Here is an 18,781-nt window from a genome sequence, read left to right on the forward strand (position 1 = left end):
GGCAGGGGTTTTTGAATGTCACTACGCTGTATGGTACCCCTCCTTCCCACACTTAAAGCAGCCAGATAGCCTTGGTGCCATGGTGGTTTGGGGTTTGAAAAACTCCCATTTTCCCTGGGGTGAGGATCTTCTTCAAGCCCTGCTAGTACAGTACTGGTTTCGGGTCATGTTGATCTCTGCCTCCTCTGCCACAGGTACCATTCATGCAGGCAGCTAGGGGCCCTCTGGGCCAGGCAGGCAGTGTACAAGTCATTGTTAAGACCATCTTTGAACCAGCAGACCACAATACCTTCTGGCCAGTCAACTTGGCTGGCCAGATCACAGAATTCCTCAGTGTATTCAGCTACAGGGCAACTTTATGATCCTAATGCGGTTGTGGGCTTTGTGATCGGCGAGGGGTTTTTTGAAGCGGTGGTGTAGTGCTGTCATGAATCGATTGAGATTCTGCAGCTCTGGAGCATCGACGTTGTGGAGGGTCACCATCCATTTGGCCACTGCCCCTTCTAGGGCTAGGATGATGACTTGCACTCATGCCCTCTGGGTTGGGAAGTTCCGCCTGTATTCTTGCATATAGGTGACGATTTGAGCCAGGAAAAACCCCAACTTCTGGGGGACTCTGTTGAATCTTACTCCCAAGAGGGGATCTTTCTCTTCAGTTGTAGGTCCCTGGGTTAACGGGGGTTAATTCCCTGCTCTGGAACAGCAGGAAGTTGGGAAACTGGCATGGCTGTTGGTCCTCCGGCTTGGTTGGTTCCTCGATCAGCCTTGGCTCGGGCTCCATGGGTTGCTGGTTTGCGACCTGGTTCATCTCAGACATTGAGGTTTCCCAGGGTTTCCTCATGAGGCAATTTATGTACCACTTATATCAATTATCTGCCAGCGGTTCCTCAATCAGTTCTTTCTGATCAGAAAGAGCTTCCAATGCCAGTTGCCACCTGGGTTTATGGCTACTGTGGGTAAGGATTACTCCACTGGCTCTTCCATCTCAGCTGTCCCTTTTCCCTATGCCAATAGACTGTTGAGGCTTCGTGGAACTTTCGAAGACAGCTTCAATATCTTTGATGGGACATATGGAGCCAGTGTCGGGTTAGGTAGTTGTCGAGTTTCTCCCCAGCACTTGGCTTCCCCTTGTTCGCTGCTTTGTTCTGACATTGTTGCAGGGTCCCCTTGATAGAGTAAATTTTTTTGGGGGGGATTTCCTCTCTGGGTTGATCACTATTGCAGATCCTGCTTTATGTAAGGAACAGCCTCTCCATTCTTCAAAAAATAAGTATAGACTCTTGAAATCTTTTTATTTCAAAAGGAATCTTTTTATTGAAGGGAGATAAAAGCAAGTCAAAATTCAAAGCAGGATCTGAGGTCCCTCAGGGCATGCTACTAGGATAAAGGGAATTAGAGACCCCTCCCAACAGTCTGATGTGGATTCCATCAATCTGCAGGTGTGAAGATGTTATTATACCAGTGTCTCTGAGAAAGTAGATAAGGAAAGTTTCCCAAGGTAATCTTCCGGTGCTGCAATCCACATGGCCTCTTCTCCCTCAGCATCTTCCCAAGAGGTGAGAATTTTCCAGGGATCTGTGGTGCCAGGCAACGATTATAAATCATGTAAAAGAGTATACAAAAGACAATGTAAGAAATAGGATATTTAGGATACATAGAGAGGAAAAGAATTAAATGTATCATATCCAACCCCCACCTTTCTTCCATCAAAGAATGGCAGATACACGGATCTGACAGGAAAGTGTATTCTGAAAATTATTAAATACATTTGCACATTTTTAAAAAGGTACAAAACCAGCTGGGAACGATTAATATAACCCATACGTTTGCTCTTGTGGAACATTATCTAGAATTAAGTTTTCTATTGTTCAAGTCTCATAGGTAATTAAGTGTTGTTTATTGTTTGATCATTTGATTTCTGACATATATCCCAAACCTACCGTGTTTCTCACATAATAAGGCCGGGCCTTATTTTTTTTTGAGCCCCGAAAAAACGGCTAGGCCGTCTTTTCGGGTGACTAATTCCCCTTGCATCCTGCGCCACCAGCCACTCCTAACGGGCGATCATGGCCAAGCACAGAGAGCTCCCTACTCCCACCTTTGCTGCAGACACCTTTGGCACCGCCGCTGTTGCTTTCCTTCTGCCCATTACGCTGCCACGTTTGGAGCTGCCGCTTCCGTGATTGGAGCGCTGGTCGCCATGTTGGAGCTCCAAGCGCGGAGTGGCAGCTCCAAACATGACGGCGGCGATCTTTTTATTTTGGTCAGCGCGAAGTTCAGAGCAAGCAAGAGAGGGAGACCGCAATGCCTTGCTAAAGAGCTTTGCCTTTCCCTCCTTGCAGCGCGCATGCATCCCAAGCAACACTCCGCCCGAAGAGTTGTCCTACTGCCTTCACTCTGCGTCATTACGACTCCGCCCTCCCCTCCGTCTCACCCTCCTGCGCTTTGGGCAATCTTGTTGAAGCACCCTGTCCTTTCCAGGCTGGCGAAAGTTGCAGTCAACGGCGTGCGAGCTCAATGCGAACCTCCAACATGACGGGCGATCTTTATTTTGGTCAGCTCGCCTGAACTTCGCTGACCAAAATAAAAGATCGCCCACCGCATGTTTGAGGTTCCGATTTGGAGCTTCCGCAGCCGCTTGGAGCTCCAAACAGCGGCAGTGCTCCAAACACGAAGCCGGTTGCTAAAGAGCCAGAAAGCAGCAAGGGCGCCAGGTGGAAAGGACAGGGTCGCGATCACACGGAGATGCCCAAAGCGCAGGAGGGTGAGACGGAGGGGAGGGCGGAGTCGAATTGACGAGAGTGAAGGCAGTAGGATGACTCTTCGGGCGGAGTGTTGCTTGGGACGCATGCGGCTGCAAGGAGGGAAAGGCGAAAGCTCTTTAGCAAGGCATCGCGTCTCCCTCTTGCTTGCTCTGAACTTCGCATGACCAAAATAAAAAGATCGCCCGCCGTCATGTTTGAGCTGCCACTTCCGCTTTGAGCTCCAAATGGCGACCGCGCTCCAATCACGAAGCGGCAGCTCCAAACGTGGCGGCGTAATGGGCAGAAGGGAAAGCAACAGCGGCGGGTGCCAAAGGTGTCTGCAGCAAAGGTGGGAGTAGGGAGCTCTCTGTGCTTGTAAGCCATGATCGCCTGCTAGGAGCGGCTGGTGGCGAGGAATTCGCCCACCGGGCGCTCCTAACGGCAAGTCTCCCGCCCTTCCCCTTATTTTGCATATTTTAAAATAGGCCTAAATTTGGGGGAGGGGTTTAATTTGATTTTATGCCCAAAACACATGCTGGGCCTTCCTATTGGTGGAGGCCGTATTGTTGGAGAAACACGGTATGTATCATTTGTTTCTGTGCCCTGTAAAAAGACTTGACACTCCCCATACCCACTCAAATAAATGTTTTTTGCTTTGCCTGAATTATTGAGTGATTTGTATTTTCAAGTAGGCAAAAAAGCCACAATATTTTTTGAAAGGAGAGAGGAACACAAATTAGTACTGAGTATTGTGGAAAGGAGGTCACTTTAAAAAATAAAATTTAGCAAAGATAAAAATGTCTCTGTGAGATTTAGGGATCAAGTTCTTATCAGCTCCAAGTCAAACTCAGATGCCTAGATTTGGAAGCAACAATAAACACCCATTTTGTACATTTGTGTATGGGACTCACAAAATAATAATAAATTACTTTAAATATTTTAGGAGAGGCTATTTAAAATTGATTTTATTTTTATATAAGGTAGAGGTGCAAGATATTTCTTTGAAGTTGCTTGTAATTTCTACCATTATATCAGGTCTGTTACATGGATTGAGCAAAGAGATGGTGACTAGGAATTTTCCAAGACCTGAAACTCCTGGTCCCAGGCCAACACTTTAATCATCACATATAAGACTATCTGGGGAAAGAAGTGAGTATATTAAGAGTAAAAAAAAACTTAAGCTGGAGCCCCAATGAGATTGGCAAAAATTTATCCCAACACAAATCCAAAATGCTGGAAATGTAAGAAGGTTGACAGTACATTTTATCATCTGTGGTGACTATGCCCCGAGACTAGGACATTCTGGATTCAAATTATAAACTGGCTACAAGAGATTATTGGTTACCAGATTGCACAGGTATGGAAAACTCCCAATATTCCTAAGGAAGAACTGATACTACAAAAAGTAACAGAAAGTGTGGAGATAAATATGTTAATACTGAAATTGAAAGAAAGCGATGACTGAATTCTTACTAAACTGGAATAAATGGTATGAACTAAAAAATAAGACAAGAATACTAACTTTAAGAAGCCTTAAGAAAGTAAAATGTAAATTTGTAAATTATATAAGAATATAGGAATAACAATTATATTTAAAGTTATTAATATTAAATATAAATACAATGTGTTAAGATATTAAAGATAAGAACTTGTATAAATATCAAGAATGTTGTTGAAACTATGATGTTTTGTGTTGAAACAATAGAAACTTAATTAAAACATATTTTTTAAAAAACTTAAGCTGGAATGTTCTTAGATTCTCCATCCAGTTAAAAAAAATCATGTACAACTTTTATGTTTTCCTTCTGAACCCAATCCACAATATTTTTTGAAAGGAGAGAGGAACACAAATTAGTACTGAGTATTGTGGAAAGGAGGTCATTTGAAAAAATATAATTTGCTCAGTTTTAGTTTAGTATGTTGTACAAACCAAGCTAATCATAGTTCTTTATATAGTAATGTGTAGACTGGTCATTGAGATAAAGTTTGAACTTAAAATATAACAAAAAGTAATTCTATGTTCTATTTTATACAGTAAAGTGAGACAGTATTCTAAAGTTCAACCTAATCACCAAAGGCTCTATGTAGATAGTTTTGCAGATACTCTACATGGAAACAAGCAGTAAGCTAATTTATGAGAACATTATAAGAATGAGCTTCAGCTGTGTATGGAAGACCTGCTTATTAAGAAGGAGAGAGCTCTTTTCATTTAGTTAATTGCTGGGCTGTTCTCAACACAGTAGCAGCTTGCGTCTTCGGTTGGAATCATATATAACACTGTAGAAGAGCTTCTGTTCAAGGTTTGAGGACTATTTGCATGTAGAAATGCCTAGTTTAAAAGGTGGGGGTGAGGTTTTAAAGCAGTATTGATTAGCTTTTGAAAATGTCTCCTTACTTCAAAAGATTCTCTGTTTCATTATTGTTTCTATGTGGTTTGGAAAAGTATTGATCTCTTTTAAACAAACATTTGTTTTTTCTTCGCAATGCTTTTATAAACCAATTTTAATAGCATTGTGTATACAATATTAATTAGGAATTATAAATCCAGGATATTCTATATGGTTTACTATGTTGGCTGCAACAAATATTCTACTACAGGAATTTCAAGTAAAGAACTTAGCCAGCTGACCAATTCCCAACTTATTGAAATCTCTATGTGCTTGTTTTAAAAATCCCAATAGTGGAGATGTTACTTTACTCTGTTTGTTGGCCACAACATGGAGGAGGAGGGGTTGATTTAAACTAACAGTAATAGAAATCTTGTTTATTCTGTTAGGTGCAACTAAACTGGAGTTTGTTGCTTTAAAACCCAGTAAATAAATTTTCCTTCATTCTGCTGGTAGCCATTAAATTGGGGGAGCTTGCTTTAAAATCCCAACAATTTAAATGTTTTCTTTTGTTAGCTATAAGTAAATGGGGGTGCTTGCTTGTAGACCCCAGTATTACAAATGATGTTTTATTCTTTTGACTGCAACTAAATTGATGTTTCTTGCCTTAAAAATCTCAGTAATAGAAATTTTGGTTGATTCTGTAGGCTGCCTCAAAATTGAGGGTGCTTGCTTTAAAACCCGAGTAATAGAAATTTTTTTTTAGTTCATTATAAGTAAATGAGGATTGTTGCTTTTAAATTCCAGTATAAGAAATATTGTTTTATTCTGTTGCTGCAACTAAATTGGGTTTGTTTACATTAAAATCCCATAGAAATGCTGCTTTATTTTGTTGGCTATAAGTACATTGCTTGCTTTAAAATGCCAGGAATAAAAATTCTAGTTTGTTCTGTTGACAGCAACTAAATCAGGTTGGAATTGGATGCTTTAAAATTTCAGTAACAGAAATGTTAGTTTATTATGCTGGCTAAAATTAAGTTAGGGCTTGTTGCTTTAACATCCAGTAAAGAAATTTTCCTTCATTTATTGGTAGGTTACCAATAAATTGGAAGTACTTGCTTTAAAATCCCACTTTTAAAAATATTGGTTTATTTTGTTGAAGCAACTAAATTGGGACTGTTTGCTTTAAAATCACAGTATTAGTCATGTTGTTTTATACTGTTACCTACAACTAAGTTGGAATTTCCTTCTTTAAAATTCCAGTAATAAAAATGTTTTATTTTGTTGGCTACAACTAATTTGGGGTGCTTGCTTTAAAATCCCAGTATTAGAACTGTTGTTTATTTTGTTGCAGGGCTGAAAGTAGAGTGCTTATTTAAAACTCCATTAATAGAAACATTGTTTTATTCTGTTGCTGCAACTAAATTAGGCTTGCTTGAATTAAAATTCCAATAATAAAAACATTTTATTTTGTTGACTATAATTGGGGTTCTTGGTTTCAAATCCCATTAATAAAAATGTTAGTTTCTCTGTTGAGTGCAACTAAATTGCTTTAAAATATCAGTAATAGAAATTTTGGTTGATTCTGTAGGCTGCCTCAAAATTGAGGGTGCTTGCTTTAAAACCCGAGTAATAGAAATGCTTTTTTTTTTAGTTCATTATAAGTAAATGAGGATTGTTGCTTTTAAATTCCAGTATAAGAAATATTGTTTTATTCTGTTGCTGCAACTAAATTGGGTTTGTTTACATTAAAATCCCATAGAAATGCTGCTTTATTTTGTTGGCTATAAGTACATTGCTTGCTTTAAAATGCCAGGAATAAAAATTCTAGTTTGTTCTGTTGACAGCAACTAAATCAGGTTGGAATTGGATGCTTTAAAATTTCAGTAACAGAAATGTTAGTTTATTATGCTGGCTAAAATTAAGTTAGGGCTTGTTGCTTTAACATCCAGTAAAGAAATTTTCCTTCATTTATTGGTAGGTTACCAATAAATTGGAAGTACTTGCTTTAAAATCCCACTTTTAAAAATATTGGTTTATTTTGTTGAAGCAACTAAATTGGGACTGTTTGCTTTAAAATCACAGTATTAGTCATGTTGTTTTATACTGTTACCTACAACTAAGTTGGAATTTCCTTCTTTAAAATTCCAGTAATAAAAATGTTTTATTTTGTTGGCTACAACTAATTTGGGGGTGCTTGCTTTAAAATCCCAGTATTAGAACTGTTGTTTATTTTGTTGCAGGGCTGAAAGTAGAGTGCTTATTTAAAACTCCATTAATAGAAACATTGTTTTATTCTGTTGCTGCAACTAAATTAGGCTTGCTTGAATTAAAATTCCAATAATAAAAACATTTTATTTTGTTGACTATAATTGGGGTTCTTGGTTTCAAATCCCATTAATAAAAATGTTAGTTTCTCTGTTGAGTGCAACTAAATTGCTTTAAAATATCAGTAATAGAAATTTTGGTTGATTCTGTAGGCTGCCTCAAAATTGAGGGTGCTTGCTTTAAAACCCGAGTAATAGAAATGCTTTTTTTTTTAGTTCATTATAAGTAAATGAGGATTGTTGCTTTTAAATTCCAGTATAAGAAATATTGTTTTATTCTGTTGCTGCAACTAAATTGGGTTTGTTTACATTAAAATCCCATAGAAATGCTGCTTTATTTTGTTGGCTATAAGTACATTGCTTGCTTTAAAATGCCAGGAATAAAAATTCTAGTTTGTTCTGTTGACAGCAACTAAATCAGGTTGGAATTGGATGCTTTAAAATTTCAGTAACAGAAATGTTAGTTTATTATGCTGGCTAAAATTAAGTTAGGGCTTGTTGCTTTAACATCCAGTAAAGAAATTTTCCTTCATTTATTGGTAGGTTACCAATAAATTGGAAGTACTTGCTTTAAAATCCCACTTTTAAAAATATTGGTTTATTTTGTTGAAGCAACTAAATTGGGACTGTTTGCTTTAAAATCACAGTATTAGTCATGTTGTTTTATACTGTTACCTACAACTAAGTTGGAATTTCCTTCTTTAAAATTCCAGTAATAAAAAGGTTTTATTTTGTTGGCTACAACTAATTTGGGGGTGCTTGCTTTAAAATCCCAGTATTAGAACTGTTGTTTATTTTGTTGCAGGGCTGAAAGTAGAGTGCTTATTTAAAACTCCATTAATAGAAACATTGTTTTATTCTGTTGCTGCAACTAAATTAGGCTTGCTTGAATTAAAATTCCAATAATAAAAACATTTTATTTTGTTGACTATAATTGGGGTTCTTGGTTTCAAATCCCATTAATAAAAATGTTAGTTTCTCTGTTGAGTGCAACTAAATTGCTTTAAAATCACAGTAATAGAAATTTTAGTTCATTCTGTGGGCTGCCATGGAATTGGTGGTGCTTTAAAATGCCACTAATAATGTTATTTTATTTTGTTGGATATAAATAAATGGGGCTGCTTGCTTTAAAATCTCAGTATTAGACAAGTTTTATTGTGTTGGCTGCAACTGAGTGGAGCTTTCCTTCTTTATAATCCCAGTAATAAAAATGTAGCTTTATTTTATTGGCTACAACTAATTTTGGGGTTCTTGCTTTAAATTTTCATTAATAAAAATGTTGGTTCATTCTTTTGCAGCAACTAAATTGGGGATACTTGCTTTAAAATCATAGTAATAGAAATTTTAGTTCATTCTGTGGGCTGCCAAGAAATTGGTGATGCTTGCTTTAAAATGCCCCTAATAGAAACTGTTGGAAAAATGTGCATCTGGGTTCAGTTCCAAGAGGGAAGAAAGACACTGGAAACTGCTTGGAAAGATGGTTTAATGGTGGACAGGACCACATGGTTTTGAGGTCCTGGGTTAAAAAAAAACATATGGGTGAGAGAGGGAGAGAGATTTTTAACCTCTGTTGGGCTTTGAACTTGCTTTCTGTTCCTATAGCAAGAAATGTGTCCTGATTGGTTGCCAAACTCCCATGGGGCCATGCAGGGGTAGCTTGGTTGAATCTTGCTGGGTGATGTAATCTTCCCAGGTGCCATATGATGAGATGGGTAGAGGGCTAATCCTATCATGTCTTAATCCCAACACCCTGGAGCTGGAGGGGGGGCAGGGAGCTGCTTTGTCTTTAAAAACATGTTTCTCCTTTTTTAATCCAGGGAAATATAATATTGTGCCTTTTTAATATTTCCTAGAATATTTCATTTTTCTAGGAGAGGGGTGGGTGCTAGTTTTATTTTTCTGGATATAAGTAAATGGGCCAGCTTGCTTTAAAATCCGAGTATTAATCATCTTGTTTTATTCTTTTGCAGCAACCAAATTAGGAAATGCTTACTTTAAAATCCCAGTAACAGAAATTTTAGTTCATTCTATGGGCAGTTATGAAATTTGGGGTTCTTGCTTTAAAAAGCCACTAATAAAAATCTTGTTTTATTTTATTGCTGCAACTCAATTGCAGCTGCTTACTTTCAAATCCCATTAATATAAATGCAGTTTTATTTTGTTGGTTGTAAGTAAAAAATGGGGTTTGCTTTAAAATTTCAGTTTTAGAAATGTTGATTTATTCTGTTACAGCAACAAAATTGAGGTGCTCATTTTAAAATCCCAGTAATAGAAATTTTGGTTCATTTTGTGATCTGCCACAAAATTGGAGATGCTTGCTTTAAAATGCTGCTAATAGCAATGTTATTTTATTCTGTTTATTCAATGTTATTTTATTCTTTATTCTTTTGAATTGGTGTGATTATTGAAAACTCCACTAATGGAAACATTGTTACATTATTTACATGGGGTGTGTGTGCTTGCTTTAAAATCCCAGTATTAGAAATGTTGGTTTATTCTGTTGCAGCAACAAAATTGGCAGAACTAATTTAAAATCCCAGGCTGTACAACTTTAATAGGTAATATGGCGACAATCACTGATAAAATGTGGTTTGTTTCATTTTGCAGGATCCTGATGGGGTAAGATTCACCAAATATTTGGGGCTACATACAGATAGATACAGATACAGATAATCAGAGTTGGAAGGGACTTTGTAGGTCATCTAGTCCAACCCTCTCCCCCGCCTAAGCAGGAGACCCTACACCATTTCTGACAAATGGTAATCCAATCTCTTCTTGAAAGTCTCAGTGATAAAGTTCCCACAACTTCCAAGGGAAAGCTGTTCTTGGAAGAGTTAATTGTTCTCACTGTCAGAAAGTTTCTCCTTGTTTCCAGGTTAAATCTCTCATTGTTCAGTTTCCATCCATTATTCCTTGTCTGGCCTACAGGTGCTTTAGAAAATAGCTGGACCCCTTCCTCTCTGTGGCAGACCCTCAAATATTGGAACACTGCTATCATGTCTCCCTTGGTCCTTCTCTTCACTAGTACTAGCTTCTCTTCTCTTCACTAGTACCAGTTCCAGTAACCGTTCTTCATATGTTTTAATCTCCAGTTCCCACATCTCCTGGTTGCTCTTCTCTGCACTTTTTCTAGAGCCTCAACATCTTTTTTTATAATGTGGTGACCAAACTGGATGCAGTACTCTACTAAGGATTAATAGAATGGTATTACCTCACTTGATCTTGATTGTATCCCTCTGTTAATGCAATTTAGGATTGCATTAGCTTTTTTGGCTGCTGCTGCACATTGCTGGCTCATATTTAGCAGGTTGTCCACTAAGACTGCTATTGAGCCTGGTTTCACCCAGGCTATATGTGTACTTTTGTTTTTTCTTGCCTAAGTGTAGGACTTTACTTTTCTCTACGTTGTATACATTATATAGCTCTATTACCTCACATCTCCTTGTGGAATGTTCCCTTGAGAATACACAGGTCTTTGGGTTTCTTTAAATATTCCAAGTTGCTCATATTCTTTCTCCAAATGTAGAGGCAGATGATACATGAAAAAATTTGGACAAGGAAATCTCGACAGAGCAGCCTCAAGCAAATACCTACTAAACAAATGAAAAAAAAAAAAGTGCAATAATATGTTAAATTTAAAATTTTACCAGGATATCAGCATAGTGTCCTTATTCTTCAATAAGCTACCCTATCAATTGTCTTGTCTAGCATTTATACCTTTTAAATTTTATATCTCTCACTATTTATCTATTTCAAGCTTAGAAAATGAATGTTCCTCCAGCTCCAGAAAGCAGACCTTATTCCACAAACCGAAGGCCCTTTTTTTATGCTCATCCTACAGCACATCAGCCATTTCCTAATCCATGGCTCGTTGGACCTATATACAATCCCTATGGCATGCTTGCATCTGGTAAGATAACCTATATAATACAATGTTCTGATTCACAATGATAAACTTGTGAAAAATAGGGGGTGGTTTTCCAATTCTAAACAGGAAACAAAAAAGTGAAAAAATCAATGTTGTTTTCCTCATTTGGTCAAACACAGAGCTGCAGTTGAACTGCTAATTTATTAATATTTCTGTTAAGGCTTCATCTACTGTTCTGGATCTTGGCAATAGTGGTTTTAACCTATTAGAGTAAAAAAAAAAAAAAGAGAGAATGATCTAAAACAGTGATTCCCAAAATGTCCGGTACCGCCCCCTGGGCATGGGTGGGATGACTTAGGGGAGCGCTAAGAAGCAAGGGGGTGGCAGAGGAGTGCTGGAGGTTGGCCCCTTGCAGGGTGCAATTCAGGGGTGGGATTCTACCAGTTCATTACCGTTCCTGGTAGTTTGGAGAACCAGTAAAACAGGCCCCTCGCTGGCTCCGCCTGCTCCTTCATTCCCTGCCCATTCAGTCCTTATTGCACATGTTCAACATTGCACACATGCACGACAATAGCTGACAGCCACAGTGGCACATTGGAGAAGTGGAGCAAGGAAAGCCAGAGGTTGTAATTTTCGCTGCAAAAAGCCTCCAGCCGCCACGTGTTTTTTTCAGTGCGGCTGCAGTCTAGGCGATGTGACAAGGGCGACGTGGGCTGGTGGGGAGCCAGCGACAACAATGGCTCAGCCCTGGCTTGCCTTCTCTGGCAGCCAGCCATGGGAGAAAGGTAAAGTCACAGCCATGGGATGACGAAAGAGGCGGTTGTAGGGGAGGAAACAAAGAGATTAAGGGCCAGGGCCTCTGAAAGGGGAAACAGGGTGATGCAGGATTAGCTCAGGTCTTTGACAGATTAGACCATGCCTGCCTGGGCAGAAAATAGGTAGATACGTTAAGGAAGGGATAGAGAGAGAGGGAAAGAGAGAAAGAAAGAAGAAAGGGAGAGAGGGAAAAAGAGAGAGAGGGAAAGAGGAAAAGAGGGAAAGAGAGAGAGGGAAAGAGAGAGAGAAAGAGGGAGAGAAAAGAGAAAAAGGAAAAAGAGGGAGGGAGGGAGGAGGGAGGAGAAAGTGAATGGGATATGGAGGGAGGGAGAGAGAGAACGAGAGAGGGAAAGAGAAAGAAAGAAGAGATAAGAAAGAAAAAGAAAAGGCAAAGAAAAAGAAAAAGGGAGAGAGAAAGGAAGAAAAGGGATAGACAAAGAAAGAGGGGGGATGGAAGGAAGGGACAGAAAGAAAGAAAAAGAAAGGAAAGAAGGAAGGGAGGGAGGAGAAAGTGAATGAGATATCTAGTCCAACTACCTGCTCCAGCAGGATTAGAAGTGTGTGTGTGTGTGTGTGTGTGTGTGTGTGTGTGTGTCTGTCAAAACTCCAAAAACAGGTCAAGTAGCTCTGGGGAGATCAGTCATAAATTAGAACACTTGCTAAGCAGCCAGCCATTAAGTGAGGACCAGTTATATTTGGTTTGCTAGTCACATGGCCACCTGGCCATGCCCACCCAGTCACATGACCACCAAGACATGCCCAGCAAGCCACACCCACCCAGTTACATGACCACCAAGACACACCCACAAATTAGGTCATGCCCACAGAACCACTTGTTAAGAAATTTGAATCCCACCTCTGGGTGGGGAGCACTGAGGATGAGTTTGTAGCACCAAGGGGCGGTGGACTGAAAAAGTTTGGGAACCACTATTCTAAAACAACCTAGGAGGCTATGCCTTGGAAGGGGCATAGCAAGTCTCAAAGATATTGTTGGAAGAAATATCCAGGTCCAGGTCCAAGCTGGGAGAAAGATACCAGAAATAAAATGGAGCTGGAGGTTGATTGGAAAGAAAGGTTCCTTTTATTGATGAAACAAACCATCAACCATATGTAATTCTGGGCAGCTGGCAAAATGGAGTTTAGAGCTGGTAGGTTTTTATACCTTCTGGATTCCAATGGGGGTCATCTAGGGGTCATAGCTGGCTCTATAACCAAAAGAAGAAATGCAAATCCTAGGTGTTTGTCTGAGCAAACTTGGTCAATCTTTTGTTTATTATTTGCGTTTCTATCTTGATCCAGTCTTTCTGAATGGATTACCAAATCTGCATTTCTAAAAGTTGGCCTCCTCAGTTTTGGCTTGGTGCAGGGAGATTGAGGCTTGTTTCTGCCTCCCTTAAGATTTTTTCCCCATTTCTCCTTTAGGGGAAATATTCCATCCTGCCTTTTTAATATGTCCCAAAATATTCCATTCTTCTAGGGGAAGGGGTGTCTTCCCACAACATAAAGGCTAATAAGGCAGAAATGACACTAGCAAATTTTTCCAACAATTTGCTCATGCCTTCTTAAGTCATAATTTGTTATGCATTCTTTTCAGATGTTGAAATTTGCTTTAAAATTTATTTTCTATAATACTAGCAAAATACGGTATGTGTATGGAACCATTAATACTCAGATTAGGATCATAGTTCTAATATTTTGTGACACACTTTATAGTGTACTATAAAGTTAATTAGTTATCAATACCTTAATAGGTTCTGCATAGTTTTCTTCATTGTGGTTCTCCTTAACAGCTTAATGATACTTAGTTTAAAGTGGATGAAACTTTCTGAGCATATAGTAACAAACAGAAAATATCTCACTTTCATAACCTCTGCTTGCTTGCTCCTAGAGCAAATGAGCTTAGAGATTAATATAGAAAGTGTCTCCTTCAAGTCAAACACAGCTTCTAGCAGCTTCATAGATATGTCCGTTCTTTTAGCTCAATTTGCTTTTTTAACCTTCCTAGTATTTCATGGATATTTCCATACAATTACTAGCCAGATATATACTAGCTCTGTTTTTCAAGATCTATCAAAAGCAAAAAGCATAACAAATATAATTGTCAGCAAAAATATTGTCTTCCTTCTATTTATTCAATTCCCAAATTATACAAAGTTGTCAACCTCCTTTACTTGTAAATTATGGCTTTTTTTCAGTAATAGTCATTGAGCTGCACTGAAATTTTGCATGTACTACATGTTTTCTCTGTCTTGCTAAGCTAAATTTAACTGTAACTGTGGGATCCTCAGTGATCTCTGAGCTTGGTTGTTTTGTTGCAGACATTTCAGTACACAACTAGTGCTAAAAGAGGATGGGGTTTACTCTGTTTATATACAAGTGGTTTGCCTTGTCCATGTTAATGGGACTGTTCTTGGTGGTTCCTTAATTAGGTTGTTTACTGTTAGGTCAAACTCTGTTAGCATTGATGATGTTTGCTAGTTGGGTAATGAAATGCCTGGAAGAAAATAACAAAGTTTGGAGAGCACCAAGGGCATTGCAGTTCAATCCTGACCTACAAATATTCTTTTCTATTGGCATAACTGTAATCTTAAACTAAAAAAATGTAAAATCAGGAATTGCCAAAGGCACAGAGCTATTAATTTTTTCAATATCAGAAAACAAGGAGCTTAGAAATGTTGGTTTATATGTTGCAGCAACTAAATTGGAGGTAATAGAAATATTGTTTTATTCTGTTGCAGCAACTTTATAGGATACCTAGGAAGATATAGAACAGTCTGTTGATGCTATTAAAATACCATAAATACATATATTCTTTATTTTTAGGGGCTTTATTGAATTTTTTGGATTAGCTTGATGGCATGTTTAGCCTTGCTGAAGATCTAAAATTACAAATCAATAATATAACTGATATAATTTTGGTTTTGTTCTAAGGTTTAAGAAATGGCAATCCATATTTCCAATGTTACTCAGTTCCTGCCCATGAATATCCTCGATATTTAGTTCCACAGCCTCCTATGCATATGAGAATTAGACGACCTTATTTTGGTGGTCCTCCATCATCACCCATGGTGTATCAAGTCCCACGGTTCAGGCATGGTTTTCCCATGATGTATCAACCACAAAATCCAGTGAAACAAACAGAGGACAAAGAAACTCAAACTGATTTTGGAGAATCTGAATGTGGAGCAAAAACACATGTGGAACAAGATATAGGAACAAAAAGCTGTGATGCTGGAAATACTGAAAATACTGCTTATATCGCATCTGATGGTTCTAAGGAATTTGAAAGTTTATTAGAAAAAACAGATAAAACAATATCTTCTGCTATGTCAGACAAGGAACTTGTCAAGAACCCTTCAGGTCTTGTACCATTTCGAAGTCTTCCCCCAGCAGGCTATGCCATTGAGAAAGAGAAAGTTAGAGTACAATATGAAAATCTTGGTGCTCCTGCTATTCAGCTCTGGAAGCCTTTCAAAGAAACAATCCCTCTCTATGAGATGGCACAAAAACAAGTCCCAAAGAATATCGTGCAAAGAGATATGCTTGCTGGTAGCTCCTGTGAAGGAGTTGCATATGGGCCTCATGAACAAGGAGAATTACTTCCATGTATTCCATTTTCAGAGGAGCAAAATGTTCCTGAGGACATGCAGAAGAAACAGCTTCTATGTAAAGAATATCAAGATTCAGAAAAACAAGGAGTTATAAACTACAGAGCAAAAGGTCCAAGGGATGAAGCTGGAACAGTGCAACTGACTGAACTAACTGGGGCTGACCACCCAGGGACAAAGCAAGATGTACTGATGGCCAAAATACCACCTGGTTTTAAAAAATCAAGTAGTTCAAAAACTCCACAAGAAGTTTCAAATCATATTCAACAAAGGAAATTATTTCCCTCTGGCATGGAGATGACAAATGATTTGCCTCAGAAGTTGAGTGAATGTAATGACATGAACAATGAAAATACTTCTGAAAAAATCCAATGGTGTGATGACTCTGAAAAATATATTCCTTCTGAGAGCTGGTTGGCTTGTATGGATAACATGGATCCAAACTATAATTATGAAAAATATCTTTTCCGAAGAAAGCGTCCAAATTTGCTCAGTATTACCTCTGATGATACGTCTTCTATTGAAGAAGATGCATCAACTGAGAATTCTTCAGTGTCTATTATAGTTCCAGACTATCTGGTTCCAAAGGGTTTATGTACCTTCAAGAAAAATGGCAATGGCTTGGGAATAGGTCAAATAAGAACTGGAGGCACCCTCAATGAAGATGAGGAAGTGATGGGGATTGAACAGGCCACTAGTGAGCATAGTCAGAGCGATTCAAGAGTCAAGGTTAAAGAGATTCCTAGCCAAATCAAAAAGATGAGCATTCTTCCAAGATGTTCCAGTAACAAGAATCTCTACTATCTCCAAAAAACAACAAGTTCATCTCCATCAGATGCTGATGATTCTGAAGAATATTGGGTGATGGAACCAGAAGAATATGAAGAACAAGAAACTGATGAGGAATACTTTGTTGAGGAAGATATGCCATATGAAATCCCAAACCCAGACAAAAGTAGATTGGGTCAACAGACTGCCCAGAAAGTATTTTGGAGAATCCCTAAAAATGCAGTACCACCAAATGTAATTAACTGGCCTGTGCAAGAAAAAATATCTGGGTTACCTATTAAACTGCAGAAGGAGCAAGATGAAAATCTCTGTGATGATTATAACATCTGCTTGATGAGACCTACAGCCCAACAGGTTGAATTACTTGAACACAGAAGAAATCCACAGAAATGCTCAGGTAAATAGAAAACTGAAACAGATGTCAATCTATTATTTTAGAAAACTTCATTTTCTCATTTATAAGTCTTTATAAGTCAAGAAGAGGGAGAGTAAAATAGATTATTTGGGGGGATTTGCAGGCTTTTTAAAAAATAAGCTGTATATCAAGAATTTTGTACATAGCTACTTGAATGCCTATCTCTCTGAAATGTTGCAGTTTAGAATGTATTTCAAATTTTCTCTTTCTCCTCATATATTTCTTACTTTGAAATACTTGTACACACTTAACAAACAAGCTTTTAAAATATGATAGAATATTGAGTGAGTAGTCTAAATGTTCCTTGATGAAGACTTGAAAGTAGCATAGTTGATTTATGTGTACATCTGAATATATTCATAGTCTGAGGTTAAATCAGTGGACATATTGGAAGAGAATCAATTTTGTTAGGATTATTGAGCCAATTTGCTTTACCAACTACTAACTATATATGTAGCAAAGAACTGAACTTCTGCATTATATGTTGATCAGGATGGTTACAAGAGGAAAATAGAAGGACTGGACCTGATGAATACTGGGTAAAAAGTGGTGCTAGACCCAGATCTGCTAACCTAAACCCTGATGATATCTCACCTACTGCTACAAAAGAGAAAGGTATGGTCTTTATTGTTTAAATTTAAAATGTACTGCATTCAATATATTTTCTTTAACTCAGTGGCACCTGATTCCATATTTTAAAGCAAAGTGGCAACTTATGCAAGCAAAAAGAAGTTAATTTGAATGCTGAGATATTATACATAAAAGCAATTCCAATGCTGCTCGGAGCAAACGTAAATTTTGAATAATATCTACAATTCAATTGGAACCCTCAGTCACAATTATCTAGCTGCTGGTGTATATGAAGCACATACCTACTCATACTTTATTTTGAGAAAATATATATTATCTTGTATAGTAAATTTGAAAAACCATTCTTAAAGAATGAGGTGTGGTACAGATGTCTTTACAAGCAAAGTAACTTAAAAGTGGGAAATGGCAGAAGGAATTAAACTTTAGGCACAGAATAAATAAAACAAATGAATAAAATTATTGCATTTATAACAGATATCTTGGAAGTATTCCCTTTTGCATCTGACAATATGTATATGGACTGTCCAAAGAAGAAAAGAGTGCATAAACCACCTCATAAACGTAGAGACACAAGATGTGAAACAGCTGAAGTATGGGAGAAACCTAAAATTACATATCACAAGGGTAAGTGCAATATATCAGTAAGTTATCTCGTAATAAACAGATAATCTCTTTTAAATTCACCTTTAAATAATTTCTATAAGAAGGTTCTAAGTAGTATATGGAAGTCCAATATTATTCGGCATATAGTCTTCTTAGAACCAGTGCTACAAATGAAAACTGTCGGTTCACAGAACTGGAAAAACATGGTGGAATCTTTTTTTTTTTTTTTTTGCTTATTATGTTCCTGCTCATCTTTGAAAGATATATGTAGTAACATGGATCATAATCAGTAAAATATAAAATAACTGTAGTGACTATATAATCAGTGGAATACATACTGTATGTATACAATACATACCTGGAAAGCAACCTGTTAAGTCTAGCTGAAGTGCTATGGGAAATTCCTGTTTGTTCTAAACTGTTTATCCAGACTAATTTCTTGAAAGATCTGACACTTATATATTACTGAGCATCACGCCTACTTACTTCCCTATTATGGATTGTTATATTGCAACAAGTATTAATAACAGTTGAAATTGAATGCCTAAGTGGGCTTTTCCTAAGGTACAGTCAAGATGTTCATATCTTTCGCACATATTTTACTAGGTAGTTATGCTAATTGTTGCTGTATACTGCCATGTATCTATAGTTAGTGCATGTTAAGCTGTAATACGGAAAGATGTGAAAACAGAC

The 18,781-nt window shown here is 37.8% G+C and overlaps 1 protein-coding gene across 6 annotated transcripts in view; it reads left to right on the forward strand.

Moving 5' to 3' along the window:
* Positions 1-18,781, forward strand: part of LOC113419900 (uncharacterized) — a 62,758-nt gene that overhangs the window by 41,105 nt on the left and 2,872 nt on the right. For 3 of the 6 annotated variants that reach the window (XM_087945209.1, XM_087945208.1, XM_087945210.1), the window contains exons 3-5: positions 15,014-16,876; positions 17,387-17,509; positions 17,960-18,109. In XM_087945209.1, the coding sequence (XP_087801335.1) occupies positions 15,014-16,876; positions 17,387-17,509; positions 17,960-18,109 (2,136 nt within the window). Of the gene's footprint in view, positions 1-11,155; positions 11,309-11,799; positions 12,052-15,013; positions 16,877-17,386; positions 17,510-17,959; positions 18,110-18,781 lie in introns of those variants that run through there. The other 3 variants (XM_087945205.1, XM_026679497.2, XM_087945207.1) reach the window with 2 other exon arrangements.

The sequence above is a fragment of the Notechis scutatus genome, chromosome Z, assembly GCF_049901735.1.
Source record: "Notechis scutatus isolate UNSWTSFEM ecotype Mainland chromosome Z, rNotScu1.2, whole genome shotgun sequence".
Taxonomy (NCBI): Eukaryota; Metazoa; Chordata; class Lepidosauria; order Squamata; family Elapidae; genus Notechis; species Notechis scutatus.